Source organism: Nycticebus coucang, chromosome X (genome assembly GCF_027406575.1).
Source record: "Nycticebus coucang isolate mNycCou1 chromosome X, mNycCou1.pri, whole genome shotgun sequence".
Taxonomy (NCBI): domain Eukaryota; kingdom Metazoa; phylum Chordata; class Mammalia; order Primates; family Lorisidae; genus Nycticebus; species Nycticebus coucang.
In genome coordinates, this window is record NC_069804.1 from 76,035,360 (window position 1) to 76,060,454 (window position 25,095).

At 47.9% G+C, this 25,095-nt stretch overlaps 1 protein-coding gene across 7 annotated transcripts in view; it reads left to right on the top strand.

Moving 5' to 3' along the window:
* The first annotated feature begins 1,624 nt into the window (after positions 1-1,624).
* STARD8 (StAR related lipid transfer domain containing 8) overlaps positions 1,625-25,095 on the top strand; it is a 47,284-nt gene continuing 23,813 nt past the window's right edge. For 4 of the 7 annotated variants that reach the window (XM_053580004.1, XM_053580005.1, XM_053580008.1 and 1 more), the window contains exon 1: positions 1,625-1,797. In XM_053580004.1, coding sequence (XP_053435979.1) covers positions 1,689-1,797 — 109 coding nt within the window. In that variant the 5' untranslated portion in view covers positions 1,625-1,688. Of the gene's footprint in view, positions 1,798-8,461; positions 8,497-9,085; positions 9,224-25,095 lie in introns of those variants that run through there. The other 3 variants (XM_053580011.1, XM_053580012.1, XM_053580013.1) reach the window with 2 other exon arrangements.

The following is a 25,095-nucleotide window of genomic DNA, read 5'->3' on the forward strand; positions in this document are numbered from 1 at the left end:
GGACATCCTAGTGGCTGTCCTGGCTAGGCTAGTTCAGAATGGGGATTGCTGATAGGCCAGAGGGATTGCTGATAGGCCTGACTTTTATGATCACTTGGGGGAAAAGCAAAAGTGACTTCATGAACTAGAATGACCTATTGGCAGGAGAGGCAGAGTCAGATCCTCTTGGTTTTGAAAGGGACTCAGTACAAGACCTTGAGTAAGTCCTTTTCCCCATACAAAGAAGGAATTTATTTGTTCATTCAGGTAATATTCTGTCAACACCTACTATGTGCCAGCACTGCTCCAGGGAAGAAAAGTGGAGATCAACATATTTTCTTTCAGCTCTGACACTGAGTCTATGAAAAGTGGGTGCCTGTATCATGCAAATTAAGCACCCATCAAGTAAAAACTCCTCTTCTTTCTCCTAGCCTATCCCTCACAAATGGGTTTACTTAGCCCTAGATTCCAGGCAGAAGTTGTGGAAACTTGCACAGGGAAGCTGCTGTGATCTTTATGTCTGTATCTCCTTATGGTATACAAAACATCTTCATTAGTCCCAGTGTGTCACAGAATTATTATCCTCATTTTACAGATGAGGAAACTGAGGTTCAGTTAAGTGAAACTGCCCAGGTTATGCCAGAGTTAATGCAGAACTACTGTTAAGATCTCGGCACAGTTACTGGCAACCAGCAGAAGTGGACTGGAAATTACCCTATCGGAGAGCTGGCAGCAACTTTAAGCCCTTACCTCCATTGTAAACAAATCTAGTCATCACCTACCACCATCGCCAAATCAAGTAATACAAGTTAGTTTGCTTAGGGGTAAGAGAAAGGGTTATGCACCTTAGAGTCCTGAGTCCAGGGCCTTTCTGTGGTAGATCCTCAGGGCTGAATTCCTTGGGATTAAAAGCTAATCTTTCTTTATGGACCCTATACTTTGTGCTAGGTATCATGCCCAGCCCTTCAGATCCTTACAACAGTGCTGCAACATAAAGATAACTGTGCCGGTTTAGATAATGGCCAAGTCATTTTCATTCTTGGGCCTCAGTTTTCCATCTGTAATATTAAAGAAGTCCTTATAATGACTGCTTCCATTCCAGGTAATTCTTGGTGTCAGGTTGATTTCAAGGTGTCATTGATGGAACCCAGCTGGCCAGTCAGAAATGGGTCTGGGGTGTGTGAAAAGCAGTGGGGTGGAGGAGGCTGAGGAGTGAGTCATTCTGCTATGATAGCTGGAGCCATTGTTCCTCTCCCCATCCGGCTGTTGCACAGCGGCTTCCTCAATCTCACACAGTTGGCGAGATTTGGGGGCGGACAAGAGGGAGAGGGGCTGTCCTTGGTAACTAGAAGACTCCCAACGACGCCACTATAGCACCAGGATGGAAAAGGCCAGAGGATGACTCCAATCTAAGAGAAGGGACCCAATGGTGATGCAGAAGCAGAGTGGCAGAGTCAAAGACTTAGGGCCAGTGTAGCTGGAGAGGAGAGAAATCCCGCCCAAGGTTGGGGCGTGGAACTTTCTAGTTGATACTGAAGGGGCGGGGCAACCCCAGTAGGCGTCCCCTCAGCCCCTCCCTCCCTTCCTCCGCGTTTTTTCTGGCGGGTCCGCTCTATCCCAGTGAGACTACCTGAGGCGCCAGTGCTCCGGCTCCCTAGCTCACTCGCAGGCTCTGGAGTCCACCGGCACAGCGCGGTGCCCACAGACACATGGCCGAGGAGCGGGGCTGGGGTTCAGCCATGAGGCTCCCGAAGTCCCGGACGTGGACGCCATGGGGTATGAAGGGCAGCCGGTGGGACACGCAGCGCTGGAAATCAGGTGATCCGAGAGCCGGGCTGACCCAGGTCGGGACGTCAGAGCTGGGCCGCGCTTCGCTGCTAGCTTCCCGCGCCTGTCTTCCTTGAGCCGGCTCATCGAAGCTCCCTGAAGCTCACGGTCTCCCTGCCTCCATCTTTCGTTGCCATCACTTTTTGGTCTTAAGTCCATTTGTCTAAAACCCTGTCTATGGCGTGCAGTCCTCTTTTTCATACCTTACAGACCGCATGCCTGCATGCTTCTAGTTCTTAGTCAGTTCTTGGCTTGCCCTGTAAGTGCCCCATCCTCTTATTCCAGATGTCTATCAGGTTTCGTCCCCACCCGCCTATGCTTTCATCCTTCTCTCAAAAAGAACGGCACTTTGATTACTAACACATTGGAGGCTTTTAGTAAACGGTATGCCCCTTACCCCCATCCCTCCAGCATTTTGTCTCTGCCTCTGTCTTATGCGTGTCTTCCTGTCTCACTGTAAGTCTGACACTCAGGCTATATTTTTCCCTCTTTATGTCTCTATCCTTACGTTCCTTTTTTTCTTTTGGTTCCCATGTCCTTGGGTCTTTTCACCTATGAAGTAGCTCTTTACACCCCCTATCATTCCCAAGGGCCCTATATCTTCTCATTCTGTACCCCAGTTGCAGAATACAGCCCAGCTGCAGTAGCAGCATCTTTGCACTCTGCTCACATTCCCTGGCCCTGGGAGCGCCAATCCAAGGCTTCTTTGGATTCTAAGGGATCTCTCAAAGTATTTGACACTTTCGTTTTTAATATTGAAAAAATATGTAAGTGGCTTATGCCTGTAATCTTAGCACTCTGGGAGGCCGATGCCAGTGGATTGCTTGAGCTAATGAGTTAGAGTTTGAGACCAACCCTAGCAAATAGCGAGACCCTGCCTTTATCAAAATTGGAAAAATTATCCTGGCATGGTGGTGCACCTGTAGTCCCAGCTACTTGGGAGGCTGAGGTAGGAGGATTGCTTGAACCCAGGAGTTTTAGATTGCTGTACGCTAGGGTGATGCCAAAGGACTCTAGCCTGAGAAACAGAGTTGGGACTCTGTCTCAGAAAAAAAAAAAAAGAAAGAAAGAAAGAAAAGAAAAATAATATCTATGTTTTGGGGCACTTAAAAAAACATCCAGGATTTGCCCCTAACTTTCCCACAGTAATTCTCCCTTGATTCCACTCAAATGGCAGGGGACAAATAGCAAACCAGGTTGGGTTTCTCACTATAGATTTGTTAAGGAACTGAGAGGGCAAGACTCTGGGCCAAGTCACACAGCACCTCTGTGACAGAAGCAGGGTGGAACTCAGTAGTCTGGTCCCTGACCCAGGAGCCACTTTTCTGAGAATCTCTTGATCCAGGGTCATTAAGTCCTGCCCACCTGGGGAGCCTGGTCACCCTTCCTGTCCTGCCCAATCTGAGCTGCCCACCCACCTGCTTGTGATGGGTACTCTATGTCTGGGGCCACCATCGCCTCCCCCACTGGTGTGGGAACTTTAGGAAGGCAGGGACTTGGCTGTGAATCTGTCTTCTCAATTCCCTGACATTACCACTTGCCAGTGCCTGGCACAGGCAAGGTCTTGTACCTGTGATATGTGACCGGTCAGTGCACATGTGTGCAGAAGCCCCAGCCCTGGCTGAGGGTCAGAGCAGAACTCTTATTTTGCAGAAACATGTGTGTGTGTGGAGGGATATGGGAGTACTATGCTGGGAAAGGGCCCACTAAGAAGGGGTTCCGGGGAATAGGGGTTCCCAAGCCAAGCCAGAACCCTTTGCTAAGTGGTCTTTGACCCTCAGCACACCCCATGCTGTCCTGCTGCCATGTGGGGCTTCTGAGCCCTGCCCTTCAAGGTCAGGAGACAGGGGAATGGTTGGCCAGGGCATAGACTCAGCCAGCCTGAATGGAGATTGCCAAGCCCTAGAGAAACCTAATCACAGGACTTGGCTGGCCTAACAGGGCTCAGTGCTCAGGGCAGGTTCCATAAAAGCCACACAGATCTTCTACTGTGTATGGTGCATGATTGCAACCCTGCAATTTCCTAGGCACCAGGTCCAGTTTCAGTATGAGATCAGGCATGGTGGGCTGATGTGGGAGCCTGTGGATGGGCAGGAAGATCCCCTCCTTCCGCCTTCTCCATCCCCTTCTCACCCTCCTGGGTTTTGTCTTGGGGGCTGCAGCCTGGCAGGGACACCTGGAGGGATCCCAAGCAAGGAGACAGAATCCTGAGGTCTGTTAGGGACTGTGGGTGTCCACAGCCGCAGGCTGAGCTGAGAGCAGGGCTGGGGGAAGAGACCAGGGGTCCAGGCTTCTGGGCCTGCTTGGCCTCAGCCTCCTGTCCCAACTCCACCCTTGTGTTTTTCACTTTTCTCCCCTTTCTGGCCCACCCCCAGACACTCCTCATTCCCAGAGGACTCTCACGCCATCCCACCCACTTCCTCCACAGAAGCCCCATGGATGTTGGGATTCTAGACATGCAAGGAAGCTCACAGAAACAGAAGATTCTGGAAAGAAGGAGCCCTAGAACCAGAGGCCAGCATCTGTTTCTCCAGATGAGGAAACTGGGCTCAACCAGAAAAGAGAAGACCGAAGGCCTGAGACTAATTCAGGTCAAGGGGAGGGTTGGGGGGGGGACACAGAAAGGACTCCTCTGGTCCCAGCTGTTGTGTGTAGTGAGGGTGTGGGGCAGGCCAGGGGGCTGCTGTAGAGGTGGGCCTGCCTCTGCTCATCTCCCCTCAGCACCACTGTGACCTTCCTCTGAAGGGCAGGAATGGGGTGGGGTGGCTGAGGTGGACATCCTGCTTTGGGAGTCTGTGCCTAGGTCAGTAAGTTCTCTGTCCAGGATGACCTCATGTCAGGGCTGGGAGAGGCAGACCTCCTTGAGGAAATGTGGGGGGTGCTCCATCTGCCTGTAGCAGAAAACCTCTGGCCCCTTTGAGACTGCCATTTAGGCAGGCCAGATGTCCATCCTGGGTGTGAGCCCTGTCATGGCCTGGGGGTCTGCTATGTGCATGTGGGGGCCTTCCTTCCATCAGGCTGACACATTGCTCAGTGTTTGTTGAGGGGGATGACAGGATGCTGGGTGTCTGGGTGTGCTCTATTCCAAGCACCTGGGTGTATTCTGAGCTGCCCTGGACCTATGTCTCTCTGGCTTAGGGAGGAGGATGCAGAGAGGTTAAGTGACCCCTGAACCTCCCTGGTCCGAGTTCCAGCGATCCTCACTACCAGCCAGCCCAGGGCTCTCAGCCCAACATAGAGCTCCTCCTTCCAGGGTGCTAGAGTGGGGGAGGGAAAAGGTGGTTTTCTTGGCTGAGGCTGAGAGGGGCTCTTTGTGCTTCTCTAAGGATATAGCTCTCTGTCCCCCACCTGCACACTTGACAATATATAGACATATAGTGAGGTGCCTATGCGGCTGTCACCTTTGCCAGCCCCAACCACCACCGTGTCTCCTCTGCCCCTATCTGCCTCTGCTTGGGCTGTCCCTTTGGTGCAAATCCTGCCACGGTCTGGGCTCCTCAGGAATTTTTTTTTTTTTGAGCAGGCATCTCACTCTCTTTTCCAGGCTAGAGTGCCACGATATCAACCTAGCTCACAGTGACCTCAAATTCCTGAGTTAAGCAATCCTAATGCTTCAGCCTCTTGAGTAGCTGGGACTATCAGCATTCAGCACAACATCAGCTAATTTTTATATTTTTAGCAGAGACGGGGTCTGGCTCTTGCTCAGCCTGGTTTTGAACTCCTGAGCTCAAGTGATCCTCCCACCTTAGCCTCCCAGATTGCTAGGATTACAGGTCTGAGCCACTGCGGCCAGCCAGGATTAATTAATTTTTATGAACCATGATTATCCCATGTAGTGGGAACCTGATTAGTAGCCCCCTTTCATGAAGCTGGGTGGGGGCCCCAAAGGACCCAGGATCAGGACTTTCCTTTCCCAGGCCTGCCTGGTAGGTTTGGATGAGGCATGCAGGAATGTGTACAAGTGTGAAAGCCCATATATGAGGGCAGCCACCGTGTGCTGGGTGCTGAGTGCTGCTGCTCTAAGTGTAGTTCATTTCCCCCTCACCACTCCTACTCCCCTTTTTACAACTTCCCAGCTGGGTTTCTTGGAATGATTTGCTTCTGTCCTTTTAGCTCTGGTGGAAAAGTATAGTGGAATAGTTTGTTTCATTCCTTCCTAATGTTACCTCAGGAGATCTGCCTGCAACTGCTTGAGGAAGTCTCATTCCCAGGGAAGAAGGGGAGTAGGGATTCTTGGGAGTGTTCGGATAGGCCCTTATTGGGACCCAAGGGTCTCAAAATGAGGCTTGAGGTAATTGTGTATGTTGTTGCTCTTTGCCACAGTCTAGGAAAAGGGCTGGTCAACCGTGAAAAAAAGCTTAGCTTCACAGCCCCTTCAGTGCCATCTTATTACCTGTCACCAGCCTTTACAGCCTCTCATGTCCATTGTATCCACTTTGCCCACTGGATATTATGCTCTAGTCTTGTTTTATAGGTAAAAAACTGATGATTGAAGTGCCAGGATGACTTGTCCTGAGTGACATAATCAGAAAATAGTAGAACTGAGATCAGCATTCAGCTCCTACTTCCTCATCCAGGGCTCTTCTACCACTTCCCAGTGCCTCTGACACTTGAGAGCATCTACTATGTGCCACCCAACATTCCAAGTGTCTATTTCTCACAGTGGATCTTCTTTACAGCCATGTAAGGTCAGTACTATGATTATCATCCACGCTTTGCAGACGAGGAAAATGAGGCAGTCACACAGCTTGTAATGATTCCAGAATCCATTGTACTGCTTTTGCATGATCCAGCTGGTCTATGGTGGTAATAGAATGAAGGAGCCCCATACCCCAGGCACAGAAACACATCTGTGCACATACACACATCTAGGCCTTTTCACTAATCCTTAGCCTGCTTTATACACACTACATTTCTCTGCCAGATGACTGAGCTGGCATCCAGGATATGACAGGGCAGGCACTATAGGGCACACAGGCAAGAGTGGGGGTGGTACTTGTGGAAAGAAGGAAGCCAAGGACCCAGAAAGGAATTTGTAAAAGGTACCAATTTATCATCCATTCCAGGCACTGTTAATACCTGGTCCATGCAATACCATGGCTTAGGCTGAGTGTGGGTAGCAGGGAGGGGCTGGCAGTGGTATTAAAGGGTATGAGCTACTTTTGCCCTTCTGAGCAGGCTGAGCTTTCTTTGCTTTTCTGAAACTCAGGGGATAAGGGAAGGAGATCAAAAAAGTCTAAAAAAAAAAGTCCTGACATTGCCTGGGCCATTTCAAAATGTCCCAATGTTTGTGGCAAATACTATGATTACAGCTTTCCTTAACTATTGCCTTCAGTCTGTCATTTCACAAAAAAAGTTTTTAATAAGCACCTACTTTGTGCCAGGCACTGTGAAGCTTTCATTCTAGTTATTTATAGCAGTTGTCTTTTCTTTTTGTAGTTTTTGCACTTCCTTCTTCTTTTTATAGTTTCCTGATTTGATTGTTTTTTTCCTTAAAAAAAACCCCTAGTGTCTCAGAACCTATCATATCTGATTCAGTTAAACCTATTTATTAAAAGGTTAGTTTGTTCATTATTCATATGATTGTAATTTATTCAGAGTTGTCCCTTGAGTATCTTTCAACATTCATTCAACTATGAGCAAACGATATTGAGAAACTGTTGGCACTGTGCTTGGTGCTCTGGGGTGGACAGAATTGGCTCTGACATTGTTTCTTGCCCTTTGGTAAGTGACAGGATCATTACATGACCCCCACTTCTAGGTCTCTTCTAGCACTGTATGTAAGCAAGATGCCTATGGCTTCAAGTCAGAGCCTTAGGGATGCTTATAATTGTTACAGCCCAGCCTCAGGAAGCAGGTCGTATCCCTTCCTACCTATCATAAGGATTCCTAACTCTGAGTTTGTTTCTGGGAGTGAGTTCTGGTGTGTAGGTCTCAATCTACATCCAAGACTTATAGGGACAAGGCTCACCTTGAACAAATTGCCAGATGATACCAGCTGCAGCCCTGCCATTGAGAGCAAAAGAGGTAGCTCTGCTCCTTAGATTCTTATCAGGGCCAGCAGGAAGGAAGGTGGGAGAATTTCCATTTGGCCTAGTACCGTAGACTGAAGGCCAGACAGGAGAGGGGCACCAGAGCTAGGCTAGGTCTGGCCTGTTTTTGCTTCAGGTGACCTTGTGCAAGCTGCTGTCCTAAGAAACAGATATTTTTGCTCTCATCTGTGTTAGATATTCTGACAAGTGAGACATAGTTCCTGCCTTCTAGGAATGGTATGGAGAAAATAACCAGTGTACAGTTATTGTCCCTGCCATGGATTTGCTGGGTAGTTTTGAATGAATTCCTTCTCTTCAGTTTCTGTATTTGTAAATGTTGGGGATAGTGGTTGGACTGCATGAAGTCTTGGGTACTCCTTAGCCCTGGCTAATAGGAACCTTCAATTCAACAATGAAATCAAAGTTGTAAACTTGGGTTGGATCCCTGTGAGGAAAGGCCGGAGAAAAATCAAATCCTAGTAGCACTTTCTTCCTTCCCTTTCCCTTTCCTTTTTTTGGCTGGGGCTGGATTTGAACCCGTCACCTCCGGCATATGGGGCCGGCGCCATCCTCCTTTGAGCCACAGGCACCGCCTTAGCACTCTGTTTCTTACTGAGTTTAAATGGACTTTCCGGTGGTACTTCCTGTCAGAACTCCCGTAAGGCCACTTCTGCTAAGATTAATGCCGGTGCCCTGCGTTTTCCATGAATTTCTCTGAGGACGTAGATTTCAGACTTGTGGGGAAGGCTGGGATTATTGGGGATGTTGCAGAACGCTGGAGCCTCAGCCACGATGGCAACTTCCTGCTGGAATGCTGAATTATCCGATTCTCTCTTGATTGTTCCTATTGCTCTGAGATCTCGCCGAAGTTATGTTTCCTGGACACCCCCTTAATTATCCTGAGCAAGTCACTGAACCCTGCCTGTATATATTTAACCCCCCTACACGGTGTCCGGCACATGCAAAACTCAAGAAATATACTGTGTGCCCGGCCAACTCCTTCACCCTCAGTTGTTGGCTCTGGGCTACCACCCGCTCTCTCGCGGTGCGACCCAAGGGAAAGGCAGCAGCGCGAGGGTTGAGGGAGCTAGCAGGGACAGCCCCGCCCACCCCGATTTGGCGACTTTCTATGGAGTCCAGTGGGCGGACTGTGCCCCTATTGGTCGAGGGCAGGTGGGCGGGACGTCCTACAGCCCGACTTGCGGGCACTCCCTCCCTACCTGTGAGCCGAGGGGAATCGAGTTGACAACAGCTAAGTAGCAGTGGCGGCTGCGCCTCTGGCTGGCACAGTTATCCCTGCTCGACCCCGGGCTCTGCGCGTGCCCCAGACGGAGCAGTCCCTCCCACTCTCACCTCCCGCCTGCTCTGTTGGACGTGGCCTCAAGGTAGGAGTTGGGGTGACCTCAAGGTAGGAGTTAGGGTGACAGCGGGAAGAGATCCAGACAAACAGGGGCTTCTCGGCCTTCTCGCCCAGCCTAGCCTCCCTGGCGCACTTGGCTGCTCTCTTACTGGTTCCGCTGGCGGCATGCGCGGGAATCCGGGAGGAACCCAGACAAACTACATCTGCCCTTGGCATTTGGGTTGGAATCACCGATTGCAGGACCCCGGAGCGTGACAGCTTCACGTGTCCGGAGCAGCGAAGCCCCTCGAGTAGGGCGGTAGAAGGCAGCTGTCTGCCTGTTATCCTCGGGTCTGGCCAGATCCCAGGGCCGTTGTTTTGGGGCTTTGGAGAGGGCTTGTGGCTGGGTGGGGCGGCAGGGCTTCAGGCTCTGCGGCTGGGTCACGCCGCCGCTTCTCCTGCTCACTTTTCTCTGCTTTTGAGGGCATCTCCATAAAGCCCTGGTCCGACTGTATGGGCTTTCCCGTCAGCCACTGTCATCCCTTCTGAGAAACATTTAGGACTTGTGGGTATTAAGGAAGCTTGGGGGACCAAGGGAAAGGCTTTGGGAAAGTCTCATCTTTCTAGGGCTTGCTTTCCCCATGAGGTCCAAAGTTGGTTTCCATTAGAAAACTTTTGGGGATTTCCAAATTAGGTAGTCTTGGGTTCTCTCCATATCTCCTCTCCCAACATTTGTTAAAATTGAGCACTGAATTACGACTCAGGAAGCTGGGGTTTAGCCAGTTCATCCGACCTTAGGCAAGTCACACTACTGTGGTCAAGTGTTTTCACATGTTTTCAGCCACACCTCAGCTTGCTGCCTGATTTCAGTATTTAAAAGTCCCAGTCTCACTCTGACATTTGGTTTCTTGATGTCTAAGGCCAGGCTCTTAACACAGGTAAAAGGTTGTCTCTGAGATGCTTGGGGAAACAGGAGCTATGCACATGGAGAGCTTTGTGATTATGCAGCTAAGCCAGCTGGAAAACCTGAGCGGGGGTGGTGTGGGGGGGAGAGGGAGAACAGCAGCCAGACTGTAGGTGGGGAGGGATGGGAGTTTTCTTTCAGAGCCTGGTATCCCAGAGGTTGGGGACTTCAGAGATTGTGCTGGCTTGGAACCTATGTTAACCCCAAGTCATGTGGAGAAGAGGGTAATGAATCACACCCAGGGCTATTTTCAAACCTTGACTCCTCCTGTATTATCTTCTCCAGTCCCCACTCTAGGGTTTGGTGTTCCCCCCCATCTGTATCCTTGCTGAGATCTCCCCTCATTTTCATTCTCCTGGAATGAAAGAGGGATAAATATCCTCTGGGGGTGGGAAGTTGAGTGGCCTAAAGGTGTAGAGACAAAGGAGGCTGCTGGTGGTTTGGGGGTGGCTGTCTGAGTGGGAATAGTGTGATGGGAAAGGTGGTTTTTGGCAATAGGGGGCTGGAGTTGGAGGTGGCTGTAGAACTCTTTTACCTTAAAGGTACAGCTGGCGTCTAGCTGGACAGTCTGGGTTGTTCCTCATTTAGGGATGTGGCCTTTTGTCTGTTTCCGAATTTTGGATTTGGCATTTCTGATCCCTCGACTAGTATAGTTAGGGCTAGGAAACACCACCCTGGACAGAATTATCTTGCCTTCTTTCCACACCTTAAGAAACTCTTGGAAGTATTTTAAATTTCTCTGCTTCTGCAACCCTTGCCTCCTCTGAAGAGGAAGTTGTGGTGGGACATGATTTCTGGGGGTGTTCAGAGCAAGAAGAGAGGCTGAAGGAGTGCCAATGCAAAACGGCTGTGTATCCTGTGTGTACTGTGTGGAGGGCAGTGAGTCTTTCCAGGAAGATGGAAAGCCCTTCCTTATTCAAACACAATGCCTCCCGAATTCCAGCAGAGTAACAAAAATGTGGCACCAAGAAGGTCTGAACTTTGTCTTTCTCTGTCTTCTTAAAGTTTTAAAATTCCATTGTTGGGACTATAGATTGGAAAAGGAGCAAAGGACTCCGAATAGGGATAGTAGCAGAAACAAAAAAAGCAAGAAAGTCCTAAAAGGAGAGGGGGATGAAGTTCCTAACTGGGATGGGGTCACAGGTACTGGTGCTTTTCTGCTAGGAGACTCAAATAGTTTGTTATTTAACACCTGGCAGGGTTTTTTTTTTTCTTTTTTCTTTTTTCTGTTTCTTACTCTGTCATCTAGGCTAGAGTGCAGTGGCATCATCATATCATAGCTCACAGCAATCTCAAATTCCTGGGCTCAAGTGATTCTCCTGCTCAGTCTCCCAAGTAGCTACCATCACACTCAGCTGAGACTGGGACCTGCTCACTTAGGTCTCAAACTCTTGACCTTAAGGGATCCTCCAGCCTTGGCCTCCCAGAGTGTTATGATTACTCCTGACACTCAGCTCACATGGCAGGTTTAAAAAAGGCAGTGTGTGCCCTCACCTCTTCTCTGGTTAGAAGGAGGTGCCTCTGGCTTGAAAAGAGAACTTTTTTTGGTGGGGGAGAGTTCCAGTTTAGATAGGATCAAGTGTCATGGCCCTGAGCCTTGTGGAGGCTGTTCAGCAGATAAATAGATCCAGATAAGGGATTTCAAAGATGCAAGGCCTTTAGGATGGGAAGTGTGAGCTGCATGAAGTCAAGGTGAGTTTAATATTCTCCCCTACCCTGCAACTCTAAGCACAGTAGTTTAGCTCTGGGCTGGGCACATAGTTCTTGGGGTCAAGTGTTTATTCATCTGTGACTTGGGGGTCTTGATTTGGGTGTGTATACATGTGTGAATGTGCATGTGTTGGGGGAAGGTATTGGTGGACTAAGATCAGTGGGCTGGAGACCATAGTCTGAGCCTTTGTCAAAGGTTCAGACTTGTGATGTGCTGTGTTTTTGTATGGAATTTCCTCATGCCCAGCCCTCCACATTGGAAAATTGCATGCTAAACACTTGCTGTTCCTGTTTACCTCGACCACAGGTGTTTTAGAATTTTAGAACTGAATGAACTGAACTTTAGAATTTTAGAATTGAATGTTAAGTTACTTAGGAGTCCAGGGTGGCATGGAGCAAAGAACAGTGGATTGGGAGGTGGAAACTTGGACATTTAAATCTAGGCTCTGCTGCTCACCTCTGACTCCCAGACTCTTCAGTCTCTCCTCACTTTTTCCACTTCACTGTATTAAATGAGGGATCTGTGGCTAAGCACTTTGTAAACTACCACATGCTATACAAATTATTAGTCATTAAGTTCAGGCTTGGTGCTAAGGCTTGTGGAGGACACAGAGTTCTAACCCCTACTTCAGGGATATCTATCATCTGGTTTGAGGGTTAGTGGCACAAATAATACATGACCCACTAAGACCTTGGTGAGGGCTTTTAAAAACTTACTATAAAGAATTTTAAGGCCAGGAGTGGTGGCTCATGCCTGTAATCCTAGCACTCTGGGAGGCCAAGATAGGTGGATTTCTTGAGCTCAGGAGTTGGAGCAAGAGTGAGACCCTGTGTCTACTAAAAATAGAAAAACTGAGACAAGAGGATTACTTGAGCCCACGAGTTGGAGGTTGCTGTGAGCTATGACCCCATGGCACTCTACCCAGGGCAACAGAGTGAGACTCAGTCTCCTAAAAAAAAAAGAATTTTAAACATATAGAAAAATAGAGATAATAAGTATAATAAGGCTCCATATACCCATTACCGAACTTCAATAGCCATTAGCCCTGGGCCATTCCTGCCCTATCTCCATGCCTTTATCTACTTCACTTTCTTTCTTGTTATTTTGAAATAAATCTGGGACAAATTATCTATTTATCTATAAAGATTTCAATATATCTCTTTTTAAAAATGGGGATTCATTAAAAAATAACGACACTACCATTATCACACCTTAAAATAGTTTCTTAATGTGAAATATCTGATTAGTGCTCATATTTCCAATTGATGGGGAAGTTCTGTGCTGGCAGTCTAAGAAGCGATTGCTTTTGACTTAAGGGAAGGTGACTGACTGAGCTGACCCTTAGAAGAGAGGCCCATGAAATGTCCAAGCCCATATGTTAACTGCCTCTGGGCTTCCATACCCAAGGCTGACTTGTGAAGGCTTCTTGTGGAGACTCTGTGCCTTTGCTTCTCTAATGGTAAATGAGAGTTCTTACTCTCCTCTTGCCTCCCCAGTTCCAGGGCCACCCAGGAGCTTGAGGTCTACAAGCTCCAGAGAATTTGGGGGAGGCTGTTTTCCACATAGACCCCTCCTCCACCCCTGGCCGTAAGGCCAGTTTAGAGCAAAACAGGATGCATTCAGGATGAGAGCCTTTCCCAGCTTGTCATCTAATCAGCAAGGCCCAGCTTGGAGTTTCCTCTCTCATTAATGACAAATAACCTCACTGTCTCTCTTTTCCCTCCCACCCCAGTAAGGGTGTGCTGACTTCCTTCACATCCGTGCCACCCCTCCTCCATCCCCATGTGAGGCTGAGGGAGAGCTTCCCTCAATGTAGGCCTCTGCCCCCACCTGCCCCACAGTAGCCTGGTGAAGAGGGAGGGAAGGACCCCAGGAATGCTCTCCCTGGCCGGAGCCTCTTGCTCTTGAGCTGTCCTTGGGAAAGGAGTGGCCCCTTTCCAACAAGCCTGGGGTCCTGCCACTGCTTGGCTAATAATTGAGCCACATAATAACTACCTTGGAAAGTCACCTTTAGGGGATAGTGATTAACTAACTCCTTGTCCACCCAGGCTTTAAAGGGACCCTATCTTGAGCCCTCACCTTTTCCCAAGGGGACATTGACGAACATTCAGTGACGGAAACTTCTGGAGCCAATTAAAATTCTGTCCTTCTGTCCTTTATTTGGGCAAACAGAAGTAGGTATTCACAGTTTTTTTTTTTTTGTTGTTTGTTTGTTTTTATTTTGTTTTTTATTTTTTTTATTAAATCATAGCTGTGTACATTAGTATGATCATGGGGCACCATACACTTGGTTCATAGACCGTTTGACACATTTTCAACACACTAGTTAACATAGCCTTCCTGGCATTTTCTTAGTTATTTTGCTAAGACCTTTACATTCCACATTTACTAAGATTCACATATACCCTTGTAAGATGCACCGCAGGTGTAATCCCATTAATCCCCCTCCCTCCACCTACATCTCCCCTCCCTCCCCTTCCTTTCCCCCTTCTCCCTATTCTTAGGTTGTAACTGGGTTATAGCTTTCATGTGGAAGTCCTAGATTAGTTTCATAATAAGGGTGAGTACATTGGGTACTTTGCGGCCTTCAGACATATGAAAAAATGCTCATCATCTTTAATCATCAGAGAAATGCAAATCAAAACTACTTTGAGATATCATCTAACTCCAGTGAGACTAGCCTATACCACAAAATCCCAAGACCAGAGATGTTGGTGTGGATGTGGAGAAAAGGGAACACTTTTGCACTGCTGGTGGAATTGCAAATTAATACATTCCTTTTGGAAAGATATATGGAGAACACTTAGAGATCTAAAAATAGACCTGCCATTCAATCCTGTAATTCCTCTACTGGGCATATACCCAGAAGACCAAAAATCAAATCATAATGAAGATATTTGTACCAAAATGTTTATTGCAGCCCTATTCATAATTGCTAAGTCATGGAATAAGCCCAAATGCCCATCGATCCACGAATGGATCAATAAATTGTAGTATATGTACACCATGGAATACTATGCAGCCTTAAAGAAAGATGGAGACTTTACCTCTTTCATGTTTACATGGATGGAGCTGGAACATATTCTACTTAGTAGAGTGTCTCAAGAATGGAAGAAAAGGTATTCACAGTTTGAAGGACACAGGTTCAGTCTGGATGGTATTGGGAAGGGCACTGTGATTGAGATGATAGAGATATGGATGGGCAGTGAGATCAGAGGCTTCTTTAGGCATCAGAGTCAGGAAGGGGGAAGGTGCTTCTAGGAGCACTGTCTTCCCTGATCTCAATTAGAAAGTCTAAAAGAGCAAGAAACGCCCACCCAACGGGTCTGCTTTTCCTGGGGCTGGAGTAAGGCTGTGTGAGTGTGTGTCCATTTTCATTATAGCTGTGGGTCTCTCCACAACAGGCTGGGGGGTAGGGACTGCCAGCCACTCCTCTGCTGCTGAGGGCCTCTCTACTAGAGGAATTTCCACTAGACAGGCCATCAGAGAGCCTGTATCTAGACAAGCAATAGGGCTTGGAAAGGGGTTGGATAGGACCCAGACCCAATTTAGAAAGCTCCAGACCACAAGCAGTTTTCTGCAGTTTTAGTGGGAAGAGAGGAAGCTATTATTTATTGAACCCTGTGGGCCTATTACAGAAGCAGGAAGCTTGGCTTCTGATTCTGCCTTTCCATAGTTGCCTCTCCCTAAGTGACTTCAGAGAAGATGTTTGCTTTCTCTGGGTCTCAGTTTACACATCTATAATTTGGGCAGCACAGGGAGCATGGACTCAGGTGGTCTGTCAGGCTCCCTTTTAGCTATTCAAGTATACTGTCCCACTCAAGACTTTTTCTTATCTATAGGGCAGTAAAGATCTGGCTTCAAATTTAGGCAGGCCCAGTCACTGGATACACTCAACTGGCTGGGTCAGTCTGAGCTTGCTGGACCCTGAATTGCCACAGCTTAGATTCTCCTTGGGCATGGGATTCTGTGCAGTTTTCTCGCTAGGCCCTCCCCATACTTGTGTCTGTCCCATTAAGTTGGCCACCCTCTGACCCATTCAGCCACAAGTTAATGAGTGACCTACTCCCCCTGGGTGGTACCAGCCCATGGGGCTCCTGGTATCCCAGATTTCTGTGTGAAGCAGCTGAAAGCCTAGCCAGCTCCAGTCACCTTTATGCTTTCTTGCACAATCCACCTAGAAGTAGGTGTACAGACAGAACTCAGGGGAGAAGCACCCTTAGAGGACACTAGGTCTAACTCTCCTTCTAAAGCTTGGGACTTTCTGGCATGTACTTGTTTAGTTCCTGCTCACCCATCTTTACTATTTGTTAAACATATTTAAACAATATGTTTAAAGCAGTTGCTTTCATCTGTGGAATGTCTGCAAGATTTTTCTCTTGTTGAACTTAACTGTGCCCTGCTGAGCCTTCTAACCCTAGGTCGCAGCTTGGCCTCTTGGGACCACCTAGACCCTGAGGACAGAACCCAAGTCCCTCTGCAACTTTGCCAGGCCAAACAGCCCCAGGTCCTTCAAGTGTTCTCCTCAGTACTGGGAACAATCCCCTTCCCAGCCTCATCACTGTCTTCCCTGCATGCCACCCTTAACATGTAGGGGCAGGAAATGGGATCCTGGAAGCCCCTCATTTTCCTCTATTTAGTTCTGATCTGACCTTTTCCAGATGACTTCTCCAGAATCCTTTTCTGGTGACCCTAATAGATAGACACTCTGAATCCTCATAGTCTCAGGTCTACACAGCTCATACAACTCTCTCTGATGTGTTGGTTGTTCGGGTCCAGCCAGTTCTCATGACTGGGGAGCCCTTAGAAGGTCCTTCTTACTGGTGCTTTCCTAGCATAGGACAAGCCTGGTGGGAGTGTATACTCCCTTGATGAGCTGAATGCAATGTAATATGTGGGGGCTTACAGCGTATTCTGCTTTCCTGCCACTTGGTTTCATCTCTGGAGCTGGTGGCAAGTGGAGGGAAAGGAATATTTTAGGGAGTACTGAAGCCGGAAATAAGTATGAGCCATGCCCACAGTGGAGCCTAGAAGAATGAATCACACAGGGAAAAACACCAGCTCAGCTATTCCTTCCCCCAGCAGCTGAAGCCAATGGCAGTGAGTCCTCCTCATTTCTTTAGTTTCTAAGGCACTTTCACTTCCATGATCCCATTCTGTTCTCAGAACAACTCAGTAAAGTAGATGGTATGGCTTCCAGTGATCCTGGGGAAGGGAAGGGAAGACTCCAGTGAGGGAGGATTTGGATCCCAGGTCTCCCAACCCTCAGATCTCCCTGTTTTAACTAAACCACGCCCTGCAGCCCAGGCAGCTGGAGCTGACTTGGCAGCTTCCCACCACAGAGGAACCTCTGGCCTGGCTGCAACTCTGTTCCCCTGGTAGAAAGGTCAATCTCCAGGGGAGGTGACCTGGAGTTTCCTGTCTGAGGTGTGAGATAGGTACCTGTAGCCAGCTTTTCTGTTCCAGGCTGAGGCCAACTCAGGCTGGGGCAGAGGCAGGGAGCTTGTAGGAAGTCCTTGGCCTCAAACATCTGACCCAGGCAGCCCCCACCCAGCAGGGCCTTCTAAATGGAACAACAAGGAGGGGAATGTGGGAAAAGTGCCAGAGTGGAGCAGAAGTAAAACATGTCCTGAGCTGTACACTGGGTTCCTATGACAGCAGGGTGTCATGGGGAGGGGCAGGAGCTCTGGTATACGTGGCCCTGGGTGACTTTGAACAAAATGCTTCTCTGAACCTTCATTTTGTCAGCTATAAAATGGAAATATGTATCTACCTCATAGGGTTGTTGACTAATCAGTCCAGTAACAAAGGTAAAATTCTTGTCAGTATTGTTGCTTGACATTTTCTGCAACATTTTCCCTTTGCTGTTTTTCACTGGCTTGGGGATGTGCAGTGCTCAAACCTGCTGCTTCCTGGGCATTAGGGCTGGACTCTTCTGTCAGTTCAGAGTTCACCTCATCCAGAAAAGCTCTCCCTGGCCTTGCCCACCTATAGGGCTCCCTTCCTCTGCCCACTGTTAGTGGCATTTATGACACTGCAACAGGCTATAATAATGATGGGAACACCAATAATAGTGAACTCTTCTAAATTCTTCTACATTTTAACTTAGCACCCTTGGCAGTTCTGTAAGGTATAAGCTGCTGTCATTGTCCATATTTTACATATGAAGAAAGTGAGGTAAACAGAAGTTAAATGAAGAACTTGGCCCAAGATTACATAGCCAGGCAGTGGTGGAGCTGGAAAAAGGACCCAAGCAGTCCAACTCCACTGGCTAGCATCCTTAGCGACTGGGGCCGTGCCTCCCTGTCCAGATGCCTGGCCAGAAGGCCAGAGCTGGGATGTGGGTCTCTCTCTCCCCCAGACTGCTCATCACACTCATCAGTGATTAGTCACTTCTGGACAGACAGTCCCAGGTCCTTGCTCACCTGTCCCCACAAGAGGGAAAACATGAAGGATGCTCTTCATATTTCTTAGAGCATGTATTGATATTCTAAGACAGAGTTGCATTTGGGGTGGGGAAGGCATACAAGAGGGAGTTAGGAGGGTGATTCTTACATCAACACTAGGCCTGCCTGATTAGCACCTTCCAGCACTGGAGGTGGAGAGCAGGGTGCTGGGTGGCATCAGGGAAGAAGAGACATTTTATTGTGCTGTTTTGAAAACCAGGTTTCATTATTTAAAAGGTGTGGGTAGTTCGGGATAGGCAGGAGGCTGTCAGGATTAACTCTAGTGATCCCTCTAGCTGGTGTGGCCTATGCTAGAATTGGGTATGTGTGGGTGGGAGGTGTTGTCCAGGGATCTGGCCTTCCCCTAAATGTTTCTATCTAAAGATCCTTGGGGCTGCAAGCTTCCTTCTCCCAGGCTGTACCAGCTGCCATTGCCATTGCTTTGGAGCTCATTCTCTGATATTTTTGCTTCCAAAATAAACTCTGGCCAAGAACTGCAGGAATGTTCAGCTTTTGTTCTGTTTTGGCCTGACACCAAGTAAGTACTCTGGTACTATTAGTTGAATAAAACCATAGCCAGTCGGGAGTGGATTCAGAGGGGAGAGCGGAGGGGAAGCTGAAATGGTTAACAGATCAGCAAGAGGGCTGTGGATGTTTAGGCAGGCTCCTGGCCCCCTCTGGAGTCCAATAGAAGCCACTTTACCTTTTGTAGCCTCAGTTTCCCCATTTGTGCAATAGGCATTACCTGCTTTGGACAAAGGCTATTGTGGGGACCAAGGGAGATGTGAGATGATTAGGTATTCTCTTGGTTGATGAAAGTTATTTCAGGCTAAGGGTTCATACTGCAAAAACCCTGATAGATTTTTTTTGTGTGTCTGACAGTTTCTCATATTTAACGCAGAAGGGAAAGAGCCTAACTTGACAATTTCTCATTTTTAATGAGGAAGGGAAAGAGTCTAACTTGATAGCTCTAACTCTGGAGCCAGACTTCCTGGATTTCCATCTTGGCCTACCACTTCTTGGGTAAGTGCTCCAAGCTGTGGACTTGGGTAAGTCCATTATCTCTGGGCTACAGTATCCTCATCTGTAAAATAGAGGTATTATTAGAGTACTTATCTCACAGGGTTATTATGAAGATTCAATGATTGAATCTATATCAAAAGAAATTAAAGGAATACCTGGGACATAATAATGTCTTGGTTCACTTGAGCTATTCTTATCTCATTTTATCCTTACAAAAACCTCACGTTGTTCTGATTCTATCACTATTTTACAGATAAGGACACTGAGGCCTAGAGAAGGTAAGTGAATTGCCCAATATGAGCTGCATAAAAGTCCTTGGCCCCAGGCCTGGCCCACAGTAAGTACTCAATAACTATTAGTGTTTGTTATTAATTTTTTTTGAGACAGAGTTTCACTCTGTGCCCTGGGTAGAGTGCCATGGTGTCATAACTCACAGCAACTTGAAACTATTGGGCCCAAGCAATCTTCCTGCCTCAGCCTCCCGGGTAGCTGGAACTATAGCCACCCATCCTAGCTAGGTTTTTCTATTTTTAGTAGAGACAGGGTCTTGCTCTTGGTCAAGCTGGTCTGGAACTCCTGAGTTCAAGGAATCCACACACCTTTGCCTTTCAGAATGCTAGGATTACAGGCATGAGCTACCATGTCCAGTTTGTTATTAATTATTAATCATTATATTCAGTATCATTAATATTGTTGTCATTAAGGAGCACAACCACAGTTAAGAAGTAGCTGAGTCAGGACCAAAAGCCGCATCTCCAGGTTCTTAGCCTCTTACTCTTCCCACTATACCCTATGCCCACAGGTCTTACACAGCTATTAGGCTGCCATTTTGGGTTCCCCTTCCCTTGGCCTTCCCATGGCTTGAATATTTACATTGTTATCTCTGCCCTCAAAGCCCTAGGCTCCTGCTACCTTCTATGTGCTCAGCATCACAGCCCTCCCTCTGGCTTGCTCTAAGGCTCATGGGAGAGGAGGTCCCTTCTCTTAGGCCCATTTCCTTTCTGTCAGGACAATATTCTCAGGATCTCAGGGTGGGGCCAGGCTCCTTCAATGCATTTCCTGCCCAGGAGTTTATATTTGGCCTCAGCACAAGGAAAGGGAGGTAGGCAAGGGAGGATGGGATGCAGAAATGGTGGCACAGGATCCAAACAGGAGAACATCAAGACTTTGCAGGCCAAGAGAGAGAAGCAGGAGGTAGTACACTCCCTTTTTCTGAGATGAACTGGGATGCCCTTATGTGAGGCTTGAGGTGGCAGAGCCAAGCACTCCCTCAGGTCAGAATGCCTCCATCCTCAAGTATTGAGTTCACTTTCTGTTCTTATATCTCTGGGCCTTATATCCTATATATAACCATAAGGCCTTGGTTACTGGCCTTATGGTTTCTGCCCCAGGCTCCAAAATTGTTGCTTGCATTGGCCTAGGAACTTGGCATCAGCTGTAGCTGCAGCCGAGGCTGAGGCTGGCATCTGAGCAGGTGCAGCAAGGCCCTGAGTTCTGCCTGGCAAACTAATGAGTCGGAGACCAGCCAGGGTCTAACTGTGCCAAACTAGACTCGTTGAAATACAGCAGCCCTCTCTGTGGTTGCTCCTCCTGTGAGGATTGGAATGTAGGATGAGAGCTATTTTGGTCTTGTTTCCCTTCCTCCTTGTGCTTCCCTCCTACAAGAATTGAGTTAGAGTTGCAATTCCAGCTAAGAGCAGCAGGAGCAGAGAGAGGAACCAGTATATTAGCCCTCATGGTGGACAGGGTATTGTGGACCCTTGGAGCATCCACTCCAAGGTCTGGAGGGGAAGTCTGGGTGGCCCTGGAATACCTGACATCTCTTAGTACAGGTCTTTATGAAGGTTCTTCCTCCTCTGGCTCAGAGAGAGAAAGTTGGCATAGCCAGTTTTTCACCTGCTGCAGCATCTCTGCCAGTCACTGCCAACCTAGAAGGCTGCCTTGGTGCAAATTCAGGTGATATACCACCTGTGAGGGATGCAGCAGTCCTGTGCCTGGTCTCAAGGCTGGATGGGCAAGCTACTTTTAGCTTAGGCTCTTAATGGGAGGATAAAAGGAGCTGTTCATAATGGTAGGGGCTGAGGGCTGAAGGTGGTACCTTCTGAGATACAAGGCCTCTGCCAAAAGGCCAGCACATCCCCCATCCAGAGGGCTATCTCTCTAGAGGTAGAGAGCAAGCAAAAAAAAAATGGGCTTGGGCCTTGCAGCAATCAGGGCCTTGCATTTCCTAGCTGCTGAAGCAGCCTACAATGGTAGGTGATCCCTCTACTTGTCTCCCAGCCCTGCCTCAGAGGACCAAGCTTGACCTCACAGATCCTAGCCTGGGAACTTATGTTTCTGACTTTTCTTCTTGTGTTTACTGAAGGTGGGAAAGAACAACACTGATTCCAGACCGTTTTGGAGATCCACATCCTGTAGTGAGGGCAGTGGAGGAGATGGCTTTCCAAATAGGAAGGGAAGTTAAGTAGAAGAAAACAAGACATTTGTTGAAAGTTTGCCTTAGGGAGCTGAGCCAACTATTTGAATGAATTACCTTCACAAACACCCACAGGCCTGCCTTCCCTTGGCCCCACCATATGCATTCATGTTAATGCTTACTGCTGTCTGCTGCAAGCTCTCTCCTCCAGCTCCTGAAGTCCAGCCCAGAGAGGATGTGGACTGCAGGTTAGAGTAGGCCTGCTGCTGATCTGGCTAGAATCTTTCTAGGGACCCATCCCTATGGCTTTAGCTGGCTATGTCTCTTTATGGCAGTGGTTTTCTATCTTACCTGCACTTCAGAATCACCTAGAGAGCCCTCAAAAACAAGCAAACAAAAAACGAAGCCTTCCTCCAGGGATTCTAATTTAATTCATCATGGGTAGGCCTACGCACTGGCATTTATAAAAGCTCCCCATGAGAATCTAATGTGTAGCTAGAGTTGAGAGGTAAGGGAGAAGAGGGATGAGACACCCAGGAACTCCAGCCATAACAAAGGACACTTTCATCTAGGTCCCCATTACATCCACTCATTGCTCATCTTGGATCCTGTGTCTTGCCTGATCCCCAGGCCTGAGCTGGTCTTTTTGTCAGGAAGGAGTAGACCGAACCTGGAGTCTGGGCAACTGTCTCATAGCCCACTGAGTGACCACAAGGCACAAGTACTCCAGTTGCCTGGTAGTGGTACGAAGAGGGAGGTACTCAGCCTCCCTCAGTGGGAGAGTAGGGTAGGTGACAATGCCTGACTGAGTCCTTACTTCCTGCAGTCTAGTTACCAATCACTTTCTCTTCCTTCTAGCTCTCTGTTCTCTCCCCTCTTTATAACTAGGACCCAGTCTGAACTGTGCCTAGACTGTGAGTACAAAGTTAAAGTAGTCTTCTCATTAGAGAAGGCTGTTTTTGTTAAGTTTCATACAGCCACTTTCAAAACCAGCAAAAGCCTGTTCAAATCCACATGATAACTATAGAGGCTGGCTGTGGGAAAGAGGAGATAGAAAGAAAGTTGTTAGTCTCCATTGTATATATTTCAAATCCACATGATAACTACAGAGGCTGGCCGTGGGAAAGAGGAGATAGAAAGAAAGTTGTTAGTCTCCACTGTATATATTTGGACACCAAAGCTTGGAGAATGAAACAAGTTGCCACAGATGACTTAGGAAGCAAGCAGGGAAGCTGAGTCCATTGGAAGAGGCTGGTTCCAATTTAGTTATAATCTTTGGGCATTATTGCATTTCCTCAGTGGAGAATGCTGCTGCTTTTTTTCTGGGGGCATAAACTTTATCTTCACTAATAGACCATTTCTCAAGAACAGAAGCCTTGCTTTTTTCCTTGTTCATCCATTTCCATTGGCATAGAACAATGTTCCATGCCATGAGGATCTCTAATAGATGGCCTTTTAAATGCAGCTGCAGATATTGTCACTGACCTCTGAAACCCATGTGCTGCCGCTCAGCTATTCCTTCTTCGATACTCTCTCTGAGAGACATCTGGGCCTGGCTATGAGGCCTGATTTGGCTCTGGAACTTTTTAGTTTGCCCTCTCCCTCACTCTTCTAGCTTGGGTCGGCTGGCCCCCACCCCATGGAGAGAGCATGTCATCTCAGTGGAATCTACTTTGTGCCAACTGGGTGCTGTTACTGACCTGTCCTGGCACATCACCTTAGCTTTGGCCAGAACATGCATGACCTATAGAATATAGCAGTTAAAGCTGCTGGCAGCCATTCACTGGAATCTGCACATCTGAACGTAGAGCTAGGGGCCAGGGGCCCCAGACATTTCTACCTCATTTACTTCAGCCTGCCTGGTGTCACTCTTTCCCGTCAGTGTCACTCCTCCCATTGGACACATAAGTCAATCCTCAGTATGGGCCACCTGGGCTCCAGCCCCTGGTGAATTGATTCTTCTGGGGATGGGGCGGGGGCGGGGTCACTTCTAGCCTCAGCCTGGGCAGGCTGGGATGGGTGGGAAGGACAAAGGCAAAGCACCTATTTCAGCTCTTTATCAGGAAGACTTATGTCCCTGACTGCTCCATCTGGGAGGGAGCCTCAGGCCCTCTCAGCTCTACAGGAGATGGTGTATTTTCCAGGGCCAATGTCCCTGACATCCTGTTTGGTAATAACCGATTACATTCTCCAGATTCCTGTTAGGGAAGACTGCTGGAGAATTTAGTCTGTAGCCCTGCTCCAAACTCCTTTGCTCCTTTGTCTTTTGGAGCAATTGCAACCTCTTTGAAATTACTGCCTCCTAATCTCACTTCTCTGAGCCATTTGGCTCCTATTCTGACAGTCTGCACACAGCCATCATCCAAACCCAGAAGTGTACACTAGCCAATCTCTTTGTATAGTTTTCTGTTTTTTGGGGGGGGACCCTTCAGAGTCAGAGCTAGGAAGGAACACATTTGTTGAATGCTTGGTACTGCATACCATGGGCTTTAATTTTCTTCAGTGTGTGATTTAATGCTCTTTGTAGCTCTAAGGAGTGCATTCTATGTCCCCCTCCCTTACAGAGAAGGCAACTGACACATAGAGAGAGGTGGTACAACTTGCTCAAAGTCAAAGAGCTAGTGATGAGTGCATTAGAATTTGAACCCAGGCTTGTGGCTCCACTAGACCAGAAGGAACAGGAAAAAGTTTGGGGGCCTGGAATGGGTTTCTTTGAGTCTAAGCCCCTTGCTTGTTTGGTATCTGAGGGCAAGTGGCATAATGCAATGGAAAGAAGCATGGGACATGGTGTTCAAAGATCAGGGTTATAGTCTTAAGCTGTAACGCTTAACTCTATAAGATTTGGACAGGTCCCTTGGGACTCAGTATGCTCGTGTTGTAGCTTTTAAAAAGTACTAATGTGAGGAATCCCACTACAGACTTATTAAGTCAGCTTTCTATGGATGGGGCCCTGGTGTTATTTTTAAAAAGCTTCCCAGCTCGGGGGCATCAACATACCAGATTTTAGTCTATAGTACAAAGCCATAGTGGTCAAGACAGCATGGTACTGGCACAAAAATAGAGACATAGACACTTGGAATCGAATTGAAAACCAAGAAATGAAACTAACATCTTACAACAACCTAATCTTCAATAAACCAAACAAGAACATACCCTGGGGGAAAGACTCCCTGTTCAATAAATGGTGTTGGGAGAACTGGATGTCTACATGTAAAAGACTGAAACTGGACCCACACCTTTCCCCACTCACAAAAATTGATTCAAGATGGATAAAGGACTTAAATTTAAGGCATGAAACAATAAAAATCCTCCAAGAAAGCATAGGAAAAACACTGGAAGATATTGGCCTGGGGAAAGA